The sequence below is a fragment of the Rana temporaria genome, chromosome 12 (assembly GCF_905171775.1).
Source record: "Rana temporaria chromosome 12, aRanTem1.1, whole genome shotgun sequence".
Lineage (NCBI taxonomy): Eukaryota > Metazoa > Chordata > Amphibia > Anura > Ranidae > Rana > Rana temporaria.
In genome coordinates this window covers 128,076,102-128,094,992 of record NC_053500.1, presented here as the reverse complement: position 1 = coordinate 128,094,992, position 18,891 = coordinate 128,076,102, and the positions used below count along the sequence as shown (strand labels likewise).

General features: G+C 43.3%; 1 protein-coding gene across 3 annotated transcripts in view; it reads left to right on the top strand.

Annotated features, from left to right (window-relative positions):
• MYH7B (myosin heavy chain 7B) overlaps window positions 1-18,891 on the top strand; it is a 72,193-nt gene that overhangs the window by 30,554 nt on the left and 22,748 nt on the right. For all 3 annotated transcript variants that reach the window (XR_005744476.1, XM_040330644.1, XM_040330645.1), the window contains exons 13-26: window positions 207-345; window positions 460-578; window positions 3,848-3,997; window positions 5,199-5,369; window positions 6,654-6,833; window positions 8,631-8,766; window positions 10,346-10,419; window positions 13,155-13,242; window positions 14,319-14,436; window positions 14,818-14,941; window positions 16,492-16,628; window positions 16,756-17,011; window positions 17,661-17,903; window positions 18,307-18,483. Coding sequence is in view for 2 of the 3 variants with exons in the window: in XM_040330644.1 (XP_040186578.1) it covers window positions 207-345; window positions 460-578; window positions 3,848-3,997; window positions 5,199-5,369; window positions 6,654-6,833; window positions 8,631-8,766; window positions 10,346-10,419; window positions 13,155-13,242; window positions 14,319-14,436; window positions 14,818-14,941; window positions 16,492-16,628; window positions 16,756-17,011; window positions 17,661-17,903; window positions 18,307-18,483 (2,112 nt within the window). In the remaining variant the exon portion in view is untranslated. The remainder of the gene's footprint in view (window positions 1-206; window positions 346-459; window positions 579-3,847; window positions 3,998-5,198; window positions 5,370-6,653; window positions 6,834-8,630; window positions 8,767-10,345; window positions 10,420-13,154; window positions 13,243-14,318; window positions 14,437-14,817; window positions 14,942-16,491; window positions 16,629-16,755; window positions 17,012-17,660; window positions 17,904-18,306; window positions 18,484-18,891) is intronic.

Genomic DNA, 18,891 nt, shown 5'->3' with positions numbered 1-18,891 from the left:
ACAACATTATGACAAACAGTTCCGCTACAATACAATTTAACACAGGAGGAATCAGAGGGCCTTGCTCATTAGAGCTTACAATCTAAAAGATTGCATTTATATAAGTATTGCTAGGTTTTTATTGGGTCTGTACATTGTAACTAATTTCAACGTCCAGACGCGTTAACTTATGTCATCTTGCATGTCCTATGTTCTCTCTTTCCCAGCATGCCATGGATATCCTGGGTTTCAGCCCAGAGGAGAAGACTGGCAGCTATAAAATAGTTGGCGCCGTCATGCATTTTGGGAACATGAAGTTCAAGCAGAAGCAGAGGGAGGAGCAGGCTGAAGCGGACGGCACTGAAAGTAAGTGAATGCGAATGTATTGTGATGGTACACCCACCAGACCCCCAAATGGGTAATGCTATCTTACATTTTATGGCCAGAATCAAATTACTTCTAATTTGTTCCCATTTCCAGGTGCTGACAAGGCAGCCTATCTAACAGGAATCAGCTCAGCTGATCTCATTAAAGGTCTGCTCCATCCCAGAGTAAAGGTTGGGAATGAATATGTGACCAAAGGTCAAAATGTGGAGCAGGTAAGTCAAGAGAGATGCAAATGAATATGTATTTACTTTGAAACTTTCAGGGGTGCAGCTAAAGGATGATTACCCGTCCGGCCTGCTCTGGCATCCCTTTAAATAGTTCTGGGGGGGGATGAGAAGAATTGGCAATCATGTGGCAACTGCGGCATTTATTGCATTGAGAGTGTGCAATGAATGCTCTATCATCACATAAACATCAACCACTCAGTGATGCATTTGTGCGACGTGTGGGCGTTATGTCTGTTGGGCGCTCGAAATATAACACCTCAGCAGAGTACGGCAACATAATTCTACAAGTGAAAGCCCAATTCTAGGCAAAAAAAAATATTTTTTTTCATTTAGGATAGAATGTGGAAGGGTTACAACCTCTGTATTTTTTTTTTTTTTTTTTTTTGCAGTGCCCTAAATTTCTCGTCATTTAGACAGAGCAGCAAGTGAGAAAAAATATTTTATTTCCCTGTCTAATTGGCAGATGTCAGACAGAGCTAGAAGTAAAATAAAATTCCCCAATGGGTACACAGAGAGCAAGAAAAACATATTTAGACTCTTTTTTTACTTTCTGTGCAGGTGAAAGGTGACAATAAGACCCCTTTCACACTGAAGCGTTTTTACAGCATTTTAGCGTTAAAAATAGCGCTATTAAAACGCTCATAAAAGGCTCTCCATGCATCTCAATGGACCCTTTCACACTAAGGCCCCTTTCACATTGAGGAGTTTTTCAGGCGGTACAGCGCTAAAAATAGCGCTGCTATACCGCCTGAAAAACTCCTTCACTGCAGACTCAATGTGAAAGCCTGGCGGCAGACAAAAAAATCTCCTGTCAGCAGCATCTTTGGAGCGGTGAGAGGAGCGGCATGTATACCGTTCCTTCCCATTGAAAACAATGGGAAACCGCGGCAATACCGCCCGCAATGCGCCTTGCGGACGGTATTAACCCTTTATCGGCCGCTAGCGGGGGTTAATACCGCACCGCTAGCGGCTGATTCCCGCGGCAATCCCAGCGGTATAGCGCCGCTATTTTTAGCGGCGTTATACCGCCACCGCGGCTCCCGCCCCAGTCTGAAAGGGGCCTTAGTCCTGCAAGCAGCATCTTTGGAGCAGCTTTTGGGCGCTGAAAAAAAAAATGCTCCAAAAACGCCCCTCTCCATTGAAATGAATTGAAAGCGCTGTAAAAAAAAAGCCTTGCCCTTTTACACTGAGGCGTTGCACTGGCGGGGTGTTGAGAAAAATCCTGCAAGCAGCATCTTTGGAGCAGCTTTTGGGCGCTGAAAAAAACGCTCCAAAAACGCCCCTCTCCATTGAAATGAATTGAAAGCGCTGTAAAAACGCTTTGCCCTTTCACACTGAGGCGTTGTACTGGCGGGGTGTTGAGAAAAATCCTGCAAGCAGCATCTTTGGAGCAGCTTTTGGGCGCTGAAAAAAACGCTCCAAAAACGCCCCTCTCCATTGAAATGAATTGAAAGCGCTGTAAAAACGCCTTGCCCTTTCACACTGAGGCACTGCAAAAACGCCCTAAAACGTTAGGGTCTTAGTGGTGCTTTACCAGCGTTTTTCGGGTGCTGGCAGTGTGAAAGGGCTCTGAAAGCACTCGGTCTTTCACAGTAGGATTGCAGATGAGGCTTCTTTTAGGAGCTTTACAGGCTTTTTTTTTAACTCCAAAGCGCCTAAAAATCGCTTGAATAACGCCCGAAAAACGCCCCAGTGTGAAAGGGGTCTAAGGAATTGAGAGAAAATCTTATAAATGGACACACAGACAATATTTAAAACATGTTGATTGGTGAGGAAATTGCCAGACATGTATGCTAAGTCCAGAAGCTGATTTTAATTAACTCCTTCGTGCCAACCGCATCCTGGTCCTTTAAAAGTTCTAAAAACTGTCAGGCAGAGGCTGGCATCTGGGTCATGTGACTGCTTTGATTGTCTGTCACGGCTGATGCACCTGCAGTGTTCTTATAAAATTAATGCAGGGTCTCGTTTCTTTTAAAAGTTTTAAACCCATTGGGAGTATTTCACCAAAACATTTTTGTTGCAGAGGATGCCTAAAATATGACCTGTATGCTGACGTCTTAAGAGTTCCTTCACTGGAACTAAGAGGCCAAGCCCAACCCTTGAAAAACAACCCCACGCCATAATCCCCCCTCCACCAAATAATTTGGACCAGTGCACAAACCAAGGTCCATAAAGACATGGATGAGTGAGCAGGGGTGTATTTAGGTTTTGTGCTGCCCTAGGCCTGGTGAAACTTGCGCACCCCCTACTTACTATATACGATGCACCCCTTCCTTTTTAAGACCCGTCCTGTCATTTTCATGGGATGAGGACAGAGGGATGCAGTGGGATGATGACAGAGGGACAGAGTGGGATGAGGACAGGGGGACAGGGTGGGATGAGGACAGGGGGACAGGGTGGGATGAGGACAGGGGGACAGGGTGGGATGAGGACAGGGTGGGATGAGCACAGAGGGACAGGGTGGAATGAGGATAGGGTGGGATGAGGACAGGGGGACAAGGCGGGATGAGCACAGGGGGACAGGGTGGCATAAGCACAGGGGGACAGGGTGGGATGAGCACAGGGGGACAGCTTTTTCGCCGCCCCCCCGCAAAGTGCCGCCCTAGGTCTGGGCCTTGTCGGCCTAGGCCATAATACATCTCTGTGAGTGAGTTTGGGGTGGAGGAACTTGACTGGCCTGCACAAAGTCCTGACTGCAACCCGATAGAACACCTTTGGGATGAATTAGAGTGGAGACTGTGAGCCAGGCCTTCTCGTCCACATCAGTGCCTGACCTGAGCCACATTTTTAAGCGTTTTATCTGCGTTTTGCAGCGTTTTTATGACGTTAGAGCATCTTTACAGCTGAAAAACTCATCTCAGAACTCCCTAGTTTTGGGGGTTTTTTTACAGCCAAAAAACACCCCAGCCAAAAACAGTTGATAACAGCCTATGCGTGCCTGGACACAAAGGATTACATGATGTAGAGTTTATTGACTGTAGAAAAACATGTCTGAAGCCAAAAACAGCTGCCGTAAAAACGTCCAAAAGCGTCCAGTGTGCCTTACAATCAAACTACCGTATCTACTTCTGTTAAGCGAAAACAGCGACACACTGATCAAGATTTGGCCAGTCCCTGCTGAACTGGCCACATTTTTGATCAGTGTATGGACAGCTTTGCTGTTTAGCACTCACCATCTGTTACACATAGACAAATAAAAAGCTGGATTTTTTTTTTTTTTTACCATTGTGAGTATTTTTACTTTATATTTCCAGGTGGTATTTTCAGTTGGTGCCTTGGCAAAGGCTACTTATGATCGGATGTTCAAGTGGCTTGTTAGCCGAATTAATAAGACACTGGATACCAAGCTGGCTAGACAGTTCTTCATAGGAGTACTGGACATCGCTGGCTTTGAAATATTTGAGGTACAGAATATTTCTATACTTGCATGCACTTAGTTATATATATTTCCTCCATGACTGTTTCACACATAAGACCAAAATCAGATTTTTGACCTTAGTACGATCAGTTTAAACTGTTTTAGTCTTGAGCCACTAGCACAACCTCTGCAGTGTCCAAGGGCCATTTCTACTATTTATTAGGGCTGTTACTGATCAAAAATTTTCTGTTCGATTAATCTTTTTTTTTTTTTTTATCGATTAATCGACTAATTTCGATTAATCATAACGCACATACAGATCCAACTACTTTTAGCTGATCTCCTTGGCTGATTCCCAGTGAAGCTACCAAACACTGGAAAAATGGATACAAAAAAACACACAAAGGCAGCGCTCAATGGGAATAGCATTAAAACTTTTATAGTCTTCAAGTAGGTAACCAAATAAATATTGCACTGGAGATAAAATCGATGTAGCTACATAGAAACATGTAGCTAAGTATGATACTGGTATAAAAATGTGTACAACGATACCACTGCTGAATCCAGATGAGGAGAGGTTAACATCAGTCCGTCGGCATGTAGATGTCCCATGAAGGGAACTATCACAACTCTCAGTGGATGGTTGTAGAATCCCAGGTTGATAGAGGGAAGTGATAGAAGGAAGTGTAACAGCCCTTGCGTGTGGCAGATAGTAAGGTCCCGCCGGCATGCAGATATGAAGGCACAGCAAAGGAGTCCTTCAGATGGACATGGCAAGCCCCGCCGGTGTCCGTGACGTAACAACAAAATAATTTAAATCGATCAAAAAGATTTCGATCGATCAAAAAAATTAAAGATTAATCGATTAATTAAAAGGTAATTTGCACAGCCCTACTATTTATACCTCACCCAGCCAGCAGCATTTAGTGGCAAAGGCAAACGGGTTGTTCGATTTGCAAGTGAAATTGCATTTTGATAGGGAATTTGCACCAGAGCTTAGTGAAGGAGGTGAAGCTCTGCTGACTTCCATCATCCAATCATTTGCTTTTTTTTTTTTCTTGCAAGTGATTCAGTAATCTTTGCAAAGTGAAAATGAAACTTCACCACATTCACTAAGTTTTGGGGCAAATCCCCTTGCCAATATGACTTTTGACATATGGAAAACGTTTTACAGCCAGCTAAAATAATCCAAAAAGCGATAAAAACGGAAAATGGGTCCATAATGCTTTCTGTGTTTTCTTCTCCAGTATAACAGCTTTGAGCAGCTCTGCATCAACTTCACCAATGAGAAACTGCAACAGTTTTTCAACCACCACATGTTTGTACTGGAGCAGGAAGAGTACAAGAAGGAAGGAATCGAATGGGTCTTCATTGATTTTGGCCTAGACTTACAGGCTTGCATTGACCTCATAGAAAAGGTAATTGGGTAGATAAAGTGGGGAGCCAATAAATCAAGGTCTAATTGGACATCACCAACTCTTGATGTCGGGACATGACACACCAAGGGCACTTGCTGTCTGCTCACCTGTGTTCCGTTTGTCCTCTGAATGTGATTACATTTACGGACAGAGTCATAAACACATGCAGTAGTCTTATTATGTTAGATGTTGGCTTTGAACAACTATGTGCACTATTGGGCTTTTTTTTCCTGTGGGGTCCAGTGAACCCTACAAGCCTTGCCCACTCTGCAGGGCCATCTTAATGGCATCCTGGGCCCCTGGGCAAAGTAATACTATGGGGCCCCTACAAACTTGCCCCAATATACACACCTACTCTAAAGAATCAAAGTACAATATTTCTACTTTACAGCGTGTCACTTGCTACTGTCACCTGCCACCAGATTCAGCATGTCACTTGCCACCCGTCACCTGTCACCAGATTCAGGGTGTCACTTGCCCACCGTCACCTGCCTCCAGATTCAGTGTGTCACTTGCCACCCGTCCCCTGTCACCAGATTCAGCGTGTCACTTGCCCACTGTCACCTTCCTCCAGATTCAGCGTGTCACTTGCCACCATCACCTGTCTCCAGATTAGCGTGTCACTTACCACCGGTCCCTTGTCACTAGATTATTCAATGTGTCACTTGCCACCTATATCCTGTCTCTCTCTCCCCCTCTTCAGCTGGGCAGTGCAGTTTCCCTTTTAGGATTTCTGGAGCTTGCCAGTCCTCAGGACTACATGTTCCATGATCCTCCTTTGTGCTCCTTTTTTTTGGCCAATATAAAGGAAAGGGCTCTGCTCCCGAGTACAGCAGCATGAGGAGGAGAGGGGGGAGAAAAGCGCACAGCTGCTCTCTCCACAGACACAGCCGCTCTCCCCACTACTGACAGGAGCAGGGGGATAGGCAAGAAATACAACCCTCTTCTGACAGCGGCGGCTCGAGGGGGGAGGGGCAGCACAGTTTCTTCTGCTCAGCCCAACTCCCTTGCCCCACTACTAGTGCTATATGTGCCGCTCTGATGGGACCCCAGGTGAACATGGGGCCCCCGGGCAGTGCCCAGGGGTGCCCGCTCAGTAAGACGGCCCTGCCACTCTGTCTTATACAACCGATAGCATATTAATGAAATACTGTAAACCCAGCTGGGGTAAAATGAATAGTTTGGCCATTTGCATTTTATATTTTTGTTTCATTGTTATTGCTTATTCAGTTATACTTTTAAGAGACAAAATCTCAATTCTAATCTGTTTTTATTCTTTTCTAGCCAATGGGAATCCTTTCTATTCTGGAAGAAGAGTGCATGTTTCCTAAGGCATCAGACATGACCTTTAAAGCCAAGCTTTATGACAACCACTTGGGGAAATCTCCCAACTTCCAAAAGCCAAAAGTAGACAAGAAACGCAGATACGAGCCTCACTTTGAGCTGGTCCATTATGCTGGTGTGGTGAGTGTTCTTTAGCTTCATTTTTCAAGTTGGACTCCAGCACTACTTATTTTACTGTAAGGACATATCTTGGGTTATGATTTACTTAAACATGTCATACCTCTACCACTCTCCTTGCTGTTGTGGGTATGTTTTATACTGTATTTTCTGGCCTTTCCTCTTCCATGCAGTATGACTAACTAGGTTCCTAAGCCACTCATTAGCGATTTGGCGATTATTCTAGTGATTATTAATTCATCCCCTGTGGTCCTAAGCACTACATGAGATGTCATAATGGAGTTAGTGGTGGGAATTACTAATAGCAAGAACACTGCAGCAATTATTATTATTATAATACAGGATTTATATAGTGCCAACAGTTTGCGCAGCGCTTTACAACATCGGAATACAGTACAGTTACAATACCATTTAATACAGGAGGGATCAGAGGGCCCTGCTCGTTAGAGTTTACAATCTAGAAGGGAGGGTCAAGTGGAACAAATGGTAGTAGCTGTGGGGAATGATCAGATGGACAAGATGAAAATACAGTTGTTAGGTGTGGGCAGGGCCGATCCTAGGGTCACAGGCACCTGGGTGTAGAAATATTTCTGGCCCCCCAACATGGGCATCGTCATTTTACCAACTCCTCCCCTTTACAAATGTTTCTATGGCAATGACTAAATCACAGAGATTCTCCCCCACAAAGTCTTCATTAACCTGGGATCCTTACATGATCTCTTAACAATAAACAAAATAGAGGAAAAGAAGCAGAGTGCTTTATTGGGACCTGGAGGGGGGCCTCTGTGATGGACACAGAGAGGGCTTCTGTTAGAGAGTCTGATAGATGTTTGGCTCCCCCACCTCTGCAGGCGCCTGGGTGCAATGCACCCTGTGCACCCTGCCTAGGATCGGCCCTGGGTGTGGGTAGGATAGGCTTCTCTGAAGAGAAGGGTTTTCAGGGATTGGCTAAAAGCTAATAGAGTAGGAGATAAGCGGACAGATTGGGGTAAGGCGTTCCATAGGCTTAGAGAGACTCTGGAAAAGTCCTGTAGACAGGCATGGTAGGAGGTGATGAGACAGCTATAGAGCAGGAGGTCTTGCGAAGAACAAAGAGACAGATTAGGTTGGTATTTTGAGACTAAGTCAGTGATGTAGCTGGGGGCAGAGTTGTGGATGGCTCTGTAGGTAGTCGTTACTCGTTGGTATTTTGAATTTAATTTGTTGGGTGAGCGGAAGCCAGTGGAGGTATTGACAGAGAGGAGTAGCAGACTGAGGCCCCGTACACACGTCCGAGGAACTCGACGGGCAAAACTCATCGTTTTGCTCGTCGAGTTCTGTGTGAAGCCGCCGAGGATCTCGGCGAGCCAACTTTCCTCATTGAACAACGAGGAAATAGAGAACATGTTCTCTATTTGGCTCGACGAGGAACTCGTCGGCTTTCTCGGCCGAAAGTGTACACACGCCGGGTTTCTCGGCAGAATTCAGCTCCGATCGAGTTTCTGGCTGAATTCTGCCGAGAAACTCGGTCGTGTGTACGGGGCCATAGAGCAATTAGTAAGGTGGATGAGTCTGGCAACAGCATTCATGATGGATTGAAGGGGGGATAGAGTATGCAGCGGTAACCCAATGAGGAGGGAGTTGCAGTAATCAAGGCGAGAGATGACCAGGGAGTGAATTAAGAGTTTTGTGGTGTCATTGGTTAGAAAGGGGCGTTTTTTGGAAATTAGGTTAGCCTGTTGGGGTATGGGTAAATTTCAGGTTGACTTCAAACTTTAAAATTAAGATTATCTTAAACTGACAGCAGACTTGTTTGAACAGGTGCCCTATAACATCATGGGATGGCTGGACAAGAATAAGGATCCTCTAAATGAAACTGTGGTCGGAGTATTCCAGAAGGCCTCCAACAAGCTAGTGGCCAGCCTGTATGAGAATTACATCAGTTCCTACAGTTCAGGTACACAACTTTCTAGGATTATCACATAAAAAATTCATCTATGAATCATCTTTTTTTGTCTGTCCCATTGTGGACTTCCCCTGCATGGAAACCCCCATCAAGTGTTATGGAAAAATGGCTTATCTGTTTACATGTTTTGTGACTTTCAGATGTAGACTTGAGCCTAGTACACACTATTAGGTAGATTCACAAAGAGTTAGGCCGGCTTATCAGTAGATAAGCCGACCTAACTCAGAATCTACGCCGACCTAAGTTTAAGCGTATGCTCAAACAGAGATACGCTTAAACCTATCTAAGATACGACGGCTTGCGCCGTCCTATCTTAGATTGCAATATTTTGGATGGCCGCTAGGTGGCGCTTCCATTGCGGTCGGCGTAGAATATGTAAATGAGGGGATACACCAATTCACGAACGTATGCCAGGCCGACGCAGTACTTTTACGCCGTTTACGTAAGAGATAGGCTGCGTAAAGTTAGAGCTAGGCTCTAGTGGAATAGTAATGTCAAGTATGGCCGCCGTTCCCGCCGCGAAATTCGAAATGTTTACGTCGTTTGCGTAAGTCGTCCGCGAATCGGGATTTACGTCGTTTACGTCCACGTCGAAATCAATAGGCCCGTATGGCGTACTTAGCCGCAATGCGCACTGGGAAATGTAGGCGCCCGGCGCATGCGCAGTAGCCAAAAAACGTCAAAAACGTGAGGTCAAGCCTCATTACCATTAAACACGCCCCCCTCCAACCCATTTGAATTAGGCGCCCTTACGCCTGCCGCGTTTACAGTACGCCGCCCTAAGTAAGGAGGTAAGTGCCTTGAGAATCATGTACTTGCCTCTCTTACTTAAGGCGGCGTAGTGTAAACACGCTAGGCTACGCCGTCTTAAAATTGCGCGCCCGTACCTGAATCTACCCATATTAGTTTTGTTTCATTCAACCCAGAGGGCTGAACGGAAAAAAAAAATGAAGAGCTTCGGAGGAGCCGCTTTACTAACTATGCAATGTTAGTACAGCAATTTCCACCACTGAGCTATTGTGTTCTGACACCCCACCCCGCCGGAACACCCCAGTCAGCACTCTCAGCCATTGGCTGAGAGCACTGATCAGATGCTGATCGACAGACCTTTTTTTTTTTTTTGGTCGTACCCTTTTACCCCCTCGGAGAACACCCCAGCCATCAGCTGAGAGCCCTTATCGGATGCTGATCGGCAGACCTTTTCCGGTCATGCCCCTTCAACTGAAACCAGCCTAATGGCCGCTTCTGTCGTACCGGCTGCCATACACACGGGCCAGCTGTGTAAATGTTAGAACTGGATGGACAGAAATAAAATGGCTCTCTTAAATTTAACAAATCTGTATATTTAGCTGTTTGCCAGGAGTTTGGGTTTAAGAGGTTCATTGATGTAAAAGGACAGCAGGATTCTGAGATATCCCCAAGGTCCAGTTTGCATGCTGTCATTCTAATTATTATCATGAATACAGTAAGAATCCGCATTCACCTTGTTAGAAGTAAACATCTGCTCATAAAAATGATTTAAACTTCACATTTAAATTTTTTGAAGATAAAATAATTTTTGGTACTGTAGGCGAGCATAAGACGGGCGTGAAGGAAAAACGCAAGAAGGCGGCTTCATTCCAGACTGTGTCTCAGCTTCACAAGGTAAATAACAGTTTCTTCATCTAATATTGTGTGTTAATGTGGAACTGCAGAAAACTTTTTTTTGGATAGGGTTATATATTGGTATTTGTGTCCCCCTTAGGCACCATATTCCTATACTTATACTGGTGTACTGTTGCAAACATGACAAAAGAGGGACAAATTGGGATTGGTGTACTAAAGGAAAATAGACTGTGCGCTTTGCAAGTGTATTTGCTCTCTTCAAGGGCTTTTGCTTCAGATCTTAGTAAATGAGGGGAAGCTTCACTTTGCAAAGAATACCCAAAAGCATTCAAAATAAAGTTGAATTGCTATAGGTGTAGGACATTTGCATACCTTATGAAGCCTGACAGGAATACTCCCAGGACGTTGCTAAGTGAGGCCTAGTCATAACTGCTCACCATGACCTCCACCATCACAGGAGTGAACTCTCAAATGCTGAGCTCAGAGCAGGGCCGGCCCTACCATGGGACCCGATGGTACCATTGTACCAGGCAGCACGCCCGCCATCCCATTCCGCCAGCTCCGCTCTCCGCTCCACTGTGGGGCTAATTGCATGAATAGAGCCAGAACAGGTCCTCTTTATACTCCTATATACATGTATAGAGCCATGATAGGTCCACTTTAGTTATCATGATATAAAATAATGGATGTGGGGGCATCTTGGTGGGCGTAATTTTTTTTTGGGGGGGGGCGGCAGCATTTCATTCTTGGTACCAGGCAGCACAATGTCTTGGGCCGGCACTGGCTCAGAGCTACTGCATCAGGGGAGAGAAAGAGTATGTGAGGGGGTTTGAATCAGAGAAAGAGCTCACTGCTGTGATGGTGGCGGTGAGCAGTTATGACTAGGCCTCACTTAGCAAAGTCCTGGGAGTATTCCAGTCAGGCTTCATAATGTATGTTAATGGCCTACACCTATAGCAAGGGTATTATTCATCTTTAGTCAGAGCTTACCTGCAGTAACAGCTTACCTGCATAGACCGTTTTTTTGTAAAGGTAGACTACTCTTTTAGAGTGACCCCAAGCAATATCCTTATTTTCCAAAAAATAATCCATACACATCCACTACTTAATGGCTGTGTAATCTATTTTTCATTAGGTGGTTTCTGACTGTTTTTCTGCCTCCTTGTAACATCCTCCACGAGCTTCTGAACCTGTCCTTTTCCCCATTAGTTCCGTTTATTCATAAGGAGCAGTATATGCTAGTTGCGATCACATACACTGCTCTATGCAAACTACAAATCCCATAGTCCATCCCAGGAGTGAACAGGTGGCTACGTTCCTACATAGAAGATCATATAAGAACGTGTTGTTGTTTTTTATATATATATATATATATATATATATATATATATATATATATATATATATATATATATATATAAAAAATTACATATTTTTTAATTAGGGATACATTAGACCCATAGGGAGGACATCTAAGAAGCGAAGCGAAGCAGAGGCATTTAGTTCACAAAGAGGCCATTTTATGGAGTGGTGACCTTCAATTTACAAGTTTGAGTTACCAGTTTTGTTCAGACTGGCACAAAAGTGGTCGCCTTGTTTTTTCCTGAAACTACATCACTGTAAAGTGTCTCCTCTGTACAGTATTGTCTCCTTGAGTGTGAAGCCGTTAAGACTTGCAGTGATGTTTAGTTAAAGCCATTTCTTGAACATCACTTTAAGTCTGTACTGCTTCCCGCTCTGCACACCAGCTGGAAGACAGACGGGTCGAGCTGTAAGATGTGGTAAGAATCTTGTTCTCTGGATCCAGTGCACACACTTTGGATACCACTGACTGGCAGGGCATGCCGGCTATATGTCATTACCTAACAGCTGCTACAAATTTTCGTCCAAGGTCATGGAGTCACGTGATATGTCTGTCAACTCAAACACACTTTAGGCAACACAGAGTTTCTGTAAGAAGACCCATGGTGTTCTCCATGGCAGTCAAGGTTTTCTCTGCCTTGTCTTCAGGCTGGAGAATAAAAGTAGAATCTTTTAAGGTGCCATGGGCAACACAAGCAGAAAACAAAAAAAAAAACAACAACTTATTTTTATCCAATATACTACCCAACTCCAACCCATTTTTTTTAGTAAAGTGGGGAAAGATTGGATCCTTTTTTCAGATTTCTAAATCTCCATTTTTATGTCCCAGTTTAAGAGATTTTTTCCCTTTTTCCTGTCCCAGCGACACCCTTAAAGAAGTAACACCAGAGATTGTTTATCCTGGGCATATCTGGGTGACTTTGGGGATCAGGAATAATTATTTTCCCTGATGGAGAAAAATGTATTATGCTTTATAAAGGTTTTCAAACCCTATAGTCTTTTTCTCATCATAACTATATAAATAAATGCACATCTGGGTGCCTTTCGGCTGTAACTGAATCCCATCTTAGGCCACATATGTAAGACAGTGCTGGCAGAAAGACAACACAGAACAGGGCTTGGGAAGACACAATTTATGGATTTCCGATATAAAGAAATACACAGGAAAATGAATGGTATCGTTTTAGTTCCGTTTTTACCTTTTTTTTAGATTCATTCAATTCAATCAAGTAACATCAACCTATTAATAAAAGTAGAAAAAATGCTAAACACCCAGTTTTATACTGAAATGTAAAAAGCCATTTGAATTAAATGTATATACCCAATGCATTTTATATACCCAATGCAAAAATATATATATATTATTGTGTAAGACAGAACTTTGCTAACTTTTATGTGTTTTTGCTGTGCAGGAGAATCTTAATAAACTGATGACTAATCTGCGGTCCACCCAGCCTCATTTTGTCAGATGCATCATCCCTAATGAGAGCAAAACTCCAGGTAACCTCAGGCTTTTTTTTTTATAAAAAAAAGAGCGGGAAGTGCAATAAAACACTGTATTTGATCATCTTAAAACAAATCAAATAATGCACTGACATGCATCATGAAAGGAATAAGCCTTGTATGTATCACGGGAGCCAGGCTGGCGTAACTGCTTGACCAGAAATCTAGGAGATAATTCACACATTGAGATTGATTTGATAAAGGCAAATAGGCTGTTCACTTTGCATTAAAATATTTAGGATTATAATCTTTAAAAAACTGACACACAGTACTTTATATTTTGCTACAATAGAGGGGATGCCAGTTATTTATAAATCTGACTTTGCAACAACTTTAAATGTAAAATTTCAATGTAAAAGTCAGGTTTTTCCCCATCCCTTATACATCCCAAAGGTCCCTTTTGTTCCATTAACATGATGGCTACAAGGTGGTTTAAGAGGTGACAGGAGCAGGACCAAGTTTGGTGTTTCTATTGTGGTTGTGATATGCAAATAATATCTGGCAAGGATTTTCTGAACTTTCTCAACATGCTTCGGCATTTTTCATAATATACTTACTTTGATACATTCAGGTTTATGAAAGATTTCTAATTTACAGAAGAAGAGGGGGAAGGGGGTGGATAATGAAAAAAATATGTTTATGCTGAAATCAGGTGTACTGTACACTTGAAAGGAGAACTTCTTCTTCTGTGGCTGGTCCGATGATATGGTTAGGAAGAAGTTGGCTGCATGTCCTGGCTCCAAGCACTTTCCCAAGACAAGCAGCGGCAAGAGGAATGCAGCGGTAAAAGGGCGTGTCAGCCTTTCATCCCTCTTGTTGCCGCTTGACTTTGGAAAGTGCTTGCTGCAGAAACAAGTGGCCATTATGAAGCAGCTTTATCCTTCCTAGCTATATTTTCGGACTGGGTGCTGGAATAATGGGAGCGCCCAGTCCGATCTCATAACTGGGGGAAGCAACTAGCTGCAACATGTGAAAAAGTACTGCATGTCCCAGTGGGAAGAAAAATGTAATGAGAGTTCTTTCATGAACATGATGGTTTGCAGTATTATTTATAGTACTGTCCCTTTCCCCAGGTGTCATGGATCCATTCATGGTCCTTCACCAGCTGAGGTGTAATGGTGTCCTTGAAGGTATTAGAATTTGCCGTAAGGGATATCCCAACAGGCTCCTGTATGCAGAATTTAAGCAGAGGTGAGTGAAAGACAACACACTGATCCACGCACAGGTCAGTCCTGTCAATTAGACTCCAAGCCCAGCCACAATGGGTAGGAAGCTGTAGACACAGGAGTGCCTAAGCATACTCACATGCTAGAAAGTACACTGTTATTTTTTTGGGGTCATTTGAGGATTAAATAAGTTAACATTTCAGGGCACTGCTAGGGCACATTTATATATTTTAAATGTTTTCTTTAAAATAGTAAATCCTCACTCTTTGAGTTTAGAGTCTTTGTCATAGTACCAGTTAGTACAGCTGGTTTATAACAAAGACAGCAATCAGTACAATATTTTTACACCAAACACAAAGTATTTTGTAATTACATGTATAACTCGATTTGCCTTCTTTGTTCACAGGTATCGGATCCTCAATCCCAATGCCATCCCAGACGACAAATTTGTAGACAGCAGAAAAGCCACAGAAAAACTACTGGGGTCTCTGGACATTGACCATAACCAGTACAAGTTTGGACACACTAAGGTACTTTTCCTCTGCTTCACTGTTAAAGAAAGAACACTGGCTTAAAGTGAACCTGTCACTATCATAAAATAATATAATAGCAGACACCATAAGATTGTTGTAGACATCTGCTACTTAGGAAAGCTGCAGTAAAAAAAGGCTTTACACTCCCAGCCCAACCAGAGAAGTGAGCTTATCACCCTTCTGCATCCCAAATATCATAAGAACAACCTGTTTGACTTCTATATTGACAGGGGCTTATATAATAGAGCAGGGGTCTCCAGACTTTCTAAAGGGCCAGTTTACTGTTTTTCAGGCTTTAGGGGGCTGGACTGCGGCCAGTGGAAGTAAACTATGCCCCATCATTGGGTTTGGTGGGGGGGGATTGTGTCTCATTGTTGGTATGAGTGGGAGGAATAATGCCCCATCAATGGTATCAGTGGGAGGAATATTGCCCCGTTGTTGGTGCCACTGGGAGGAATAGTGCCCCATCATTGGTGCCAGTAGGAGGAATGGTGCACTGTCGATGGTGTCAGCTGGAGGAAAAGTGTCCCAAGGGTCTTATAAAGGCACGCAAAGGGCCACATCTGTTTTGGAGACCACTGTTATAGAGCAATGTGCCAGAGCCTTTTATAAACCTCTTTCAATTACCACCAGTAGTTCATATTTTGTTGGCATCCTCTGCCCTGGTGTTTGTTCGAGTTTCTGGTCGGGCTGGTTTTCGACGAGAAACTCGAACGTCTGTATGCTAAGAAACCCGCGCTTGCTCAGATTAAAGTATGAGACAGGAGTAAAAGTAGCATTTGTAATGGAGATAACATATTTTTAAAGCTGTAACAGACTGAAATGTGCAAAATCGTCTCTTACCAAACTTTTATTTAACACGCAAACACATGAAGTTAGCAAAAGCAGCCCCAAGAGTTTAGCCAGTGGAATCGAACTTCCCCTGCCGTTGTATGTGTTGTATGTCACCGCGTTTGAGAACGAGGAGATTTTGGCTTGACTGTGTGTACGCAAAGCAAGCTTGTCGAGTTCCTGGACAAGCCTAACAAGGAACTCGACTAGGAAAACGATGTGTTTCGCCCGTCGAGTTTCTTGGTCGTTTGTACGAGGCTTCAGAGGGGAATGTCGGCTTTTAGAATGCTACAACTCATCAGACAGCAAGGTTCTGTACTTACCAAAAGGGTCTAATGTATACATTACTTATCATCTCTTCTCCTTTCCCAACTACTCCACCATCAACCACTTACTTCTCCCAGTCCCCTCTTATATACCTCTTTACCTAACCTAGGAGGACCCCCAGTGACCAACCTGGGTGCTACTGCTGATGGGCAGAAAAAGAGCTCTTGCCTATACCTCTTCTACAATTCAAAGACTGCCAGCATTTTTTCCCCCTAAGTAATGTTCTATTTACCAAAGAAAAAAATGTCTGTTGCAAAGTCCCTCCTAAAAAAGGAAACAAATTAAACTCTAATTTTATCTAAATGGATACAGATATTATTTACTAACATCTTTAAGTCATTTCTGGTAATTACATGTAAAATATATGTGGCAACATTTTCCTTGCCTAGGTCTTCTTCAAAGCTGGTCTGCTTGGTCAACTGGAAGAGATGCGAGATGAGCGTCTGGCCAAGATCATCACCATGTTGCAAGCCAGAAGTCGAGGTAGACTCATGAGGATTGAGTACCACAAGATCATTGCTAGAAGGTACATGTGGCATTACACCTTCACTTTCAAACTGAAGAATTTCAAGACTGAAGATGTACTACAGTACAGTAAAGCTAATTCTGCCACAGTCTGCCAGGTCTGAACATTATACTTTGTATCTTTGCAGGGATGCATTGTTGGTTATCCAGTGGAACATAAGAGCCTTCAATGCTGTTAAGAACTGGTCATGGATGAAACTGTTTTTCAAGATTAAACCACTACTGAAATCAGCCCAGACAGAAAAGGAAATGGCCAACATGAAGGAGGAATTCCTGAGGCTGAAAGAGGCTCTGGAGAAGTCTGAAGCTAAGAGGAAAGAGCTGGAAGAGAAACAGGTTACTCTGGTCCAAGAGAAGAATGACCTGGGTTTGCAACTTCAAGCCGTAAGTCGTTCTCACCATTTCTTTTACATTAAACCTTTAATACAAAAGAATAGACAAGTGTATCAAACTGTCACAGTCAATGGTCATGAGGCAAAAAACTTCAACTTCACTTTCTTTTAAGGCTGTTTGAGTGTTTGCACCTGATTATGCACTTTAGGTGCAACACAGCTTTGTAATACCAGAGCTCCAGCAGCGCCTGGACTATGTTCCTATGACACAACTGATCATTGGATTTGTGGTGGGAATAACCCAGGCATTTGGAATCAGTCCAGCAATGGGGTTTCCCACTGGTTAATAGAAAAGCGTTAATTTATTACTTGTACATTTTACAATAGATGTGCCATGTCTTATTTCCTTAAATACATTTTTTTCACTATACCAAATGATCAGCCCACCCAAATATTATTACTCTAACATTGTGAGATGTCTTTTTTATTATACCTAATATCTTCTTATCTACTATCTACTACAGTTTTGTGTTTTTTCCCCTCCACTTTCGCATATACCAACGAGAGTGGTAGCCCTCAAATGGGCACTAAGACTTCACCTATAGTGTTCTGGAGAGATATACCAAGTTGTCAGATATTTAAATTTTCCAGCATCTACTATAAGTGGCCTGACTTTTTAAATTCCACTTGTTTGGTTGCAGGAGCAAGACAATCTTGCCGATGCAGAAGAGCGATGCGACTTGCTGATCAAGACTAAGATCCAGCTGGAGGCCAAAGCAAAAGAACTGAGTGAGAGGGTGGAAGACGAAGAAGAGATGAACTCAGACTTGACTTCCAAGAAACGAAAACTGGAAGATGAGTGTGCGGAACTAAAGAAGGACATTGATGACTTGGAAATTACACTGGCCAAAGTAGAGAAGGAGAAACACGCCACAGAAAACAAGGCAAGTAAAGAACTAAGCTTTATATATTTTGGACAGAGTGGGGAAGATAAAGATTCTGTCAGGTTTTTATTTGTACCCATGACGCCCATTCAAGAAATGGTAATAGGAAACAGCTGCATTAAAAAAATGATCAGATATTCCTACCCTTCCCCACTCTACTAAAAATGTGTACTTTTGTTTTTGCCTGTATTCCTAGTGGAGGGATTTTCTATCACTTCCTATCCGGACAAGAAGTGAGAGGAAATATCCGGTGAAAGGACATGGATGCCAGTAAAAACCTGACAAAGGCTTAAGTTGGGCTTTTATACCCTTGAGCTAACTCCAACAATGTACAATAATTCATAGCAAAAAGTCTCTGTGCCTTGATACCTCCATTATTTCTATATTTGTTGTCTCACCTCAGGTGAAGAACCTTGTTGAAGAGATGGCAGCTTTGGATGAGATCATCGCCAGGCTGACAAAAGAGAAGAAAGCTCTGCAGGAAGCTCACCAACAAGCTCTGGATGACTTGCAGGGAGAAGAAGACAAAGTCAACACTCTAACCAAAGCCAAAGCTAAGCTAGAGCAACAAGTAGATGATGTAAGTTATGTTTTCATATGATTTAAATATTTCTAGCATAATATTAGTTTGGAATCTAGAGCTATGGTTCTCAACTTTATTAAGACAAGACCCTTGTAAATTCTTACCTACGAATAGGTGTCACTATAGGAGTATTGGCAGACTTGGTGGCCCTGTAAGGGGTGAGGCTTCTGGAGGGAGCTGAGAGCAACTGTGTGGAATGAGGTCTCTGTAGGGGGCTGCGGGTCTCTGCAGAAATCTGGGGGTTTTGCAGCAGCAATAGGGGACACTGGAGGGCACTTCAGGGGCTGGGGAGCACTGTGGGAGGTACAGTAGTTGGTGGCACTATGAGGGGCATTGTGTGAACTTAGGGCTCTTAGGGGGCACTGTGAGGAGTTGAAGTGCACTGTGGGCCACTATGGGAGGTAA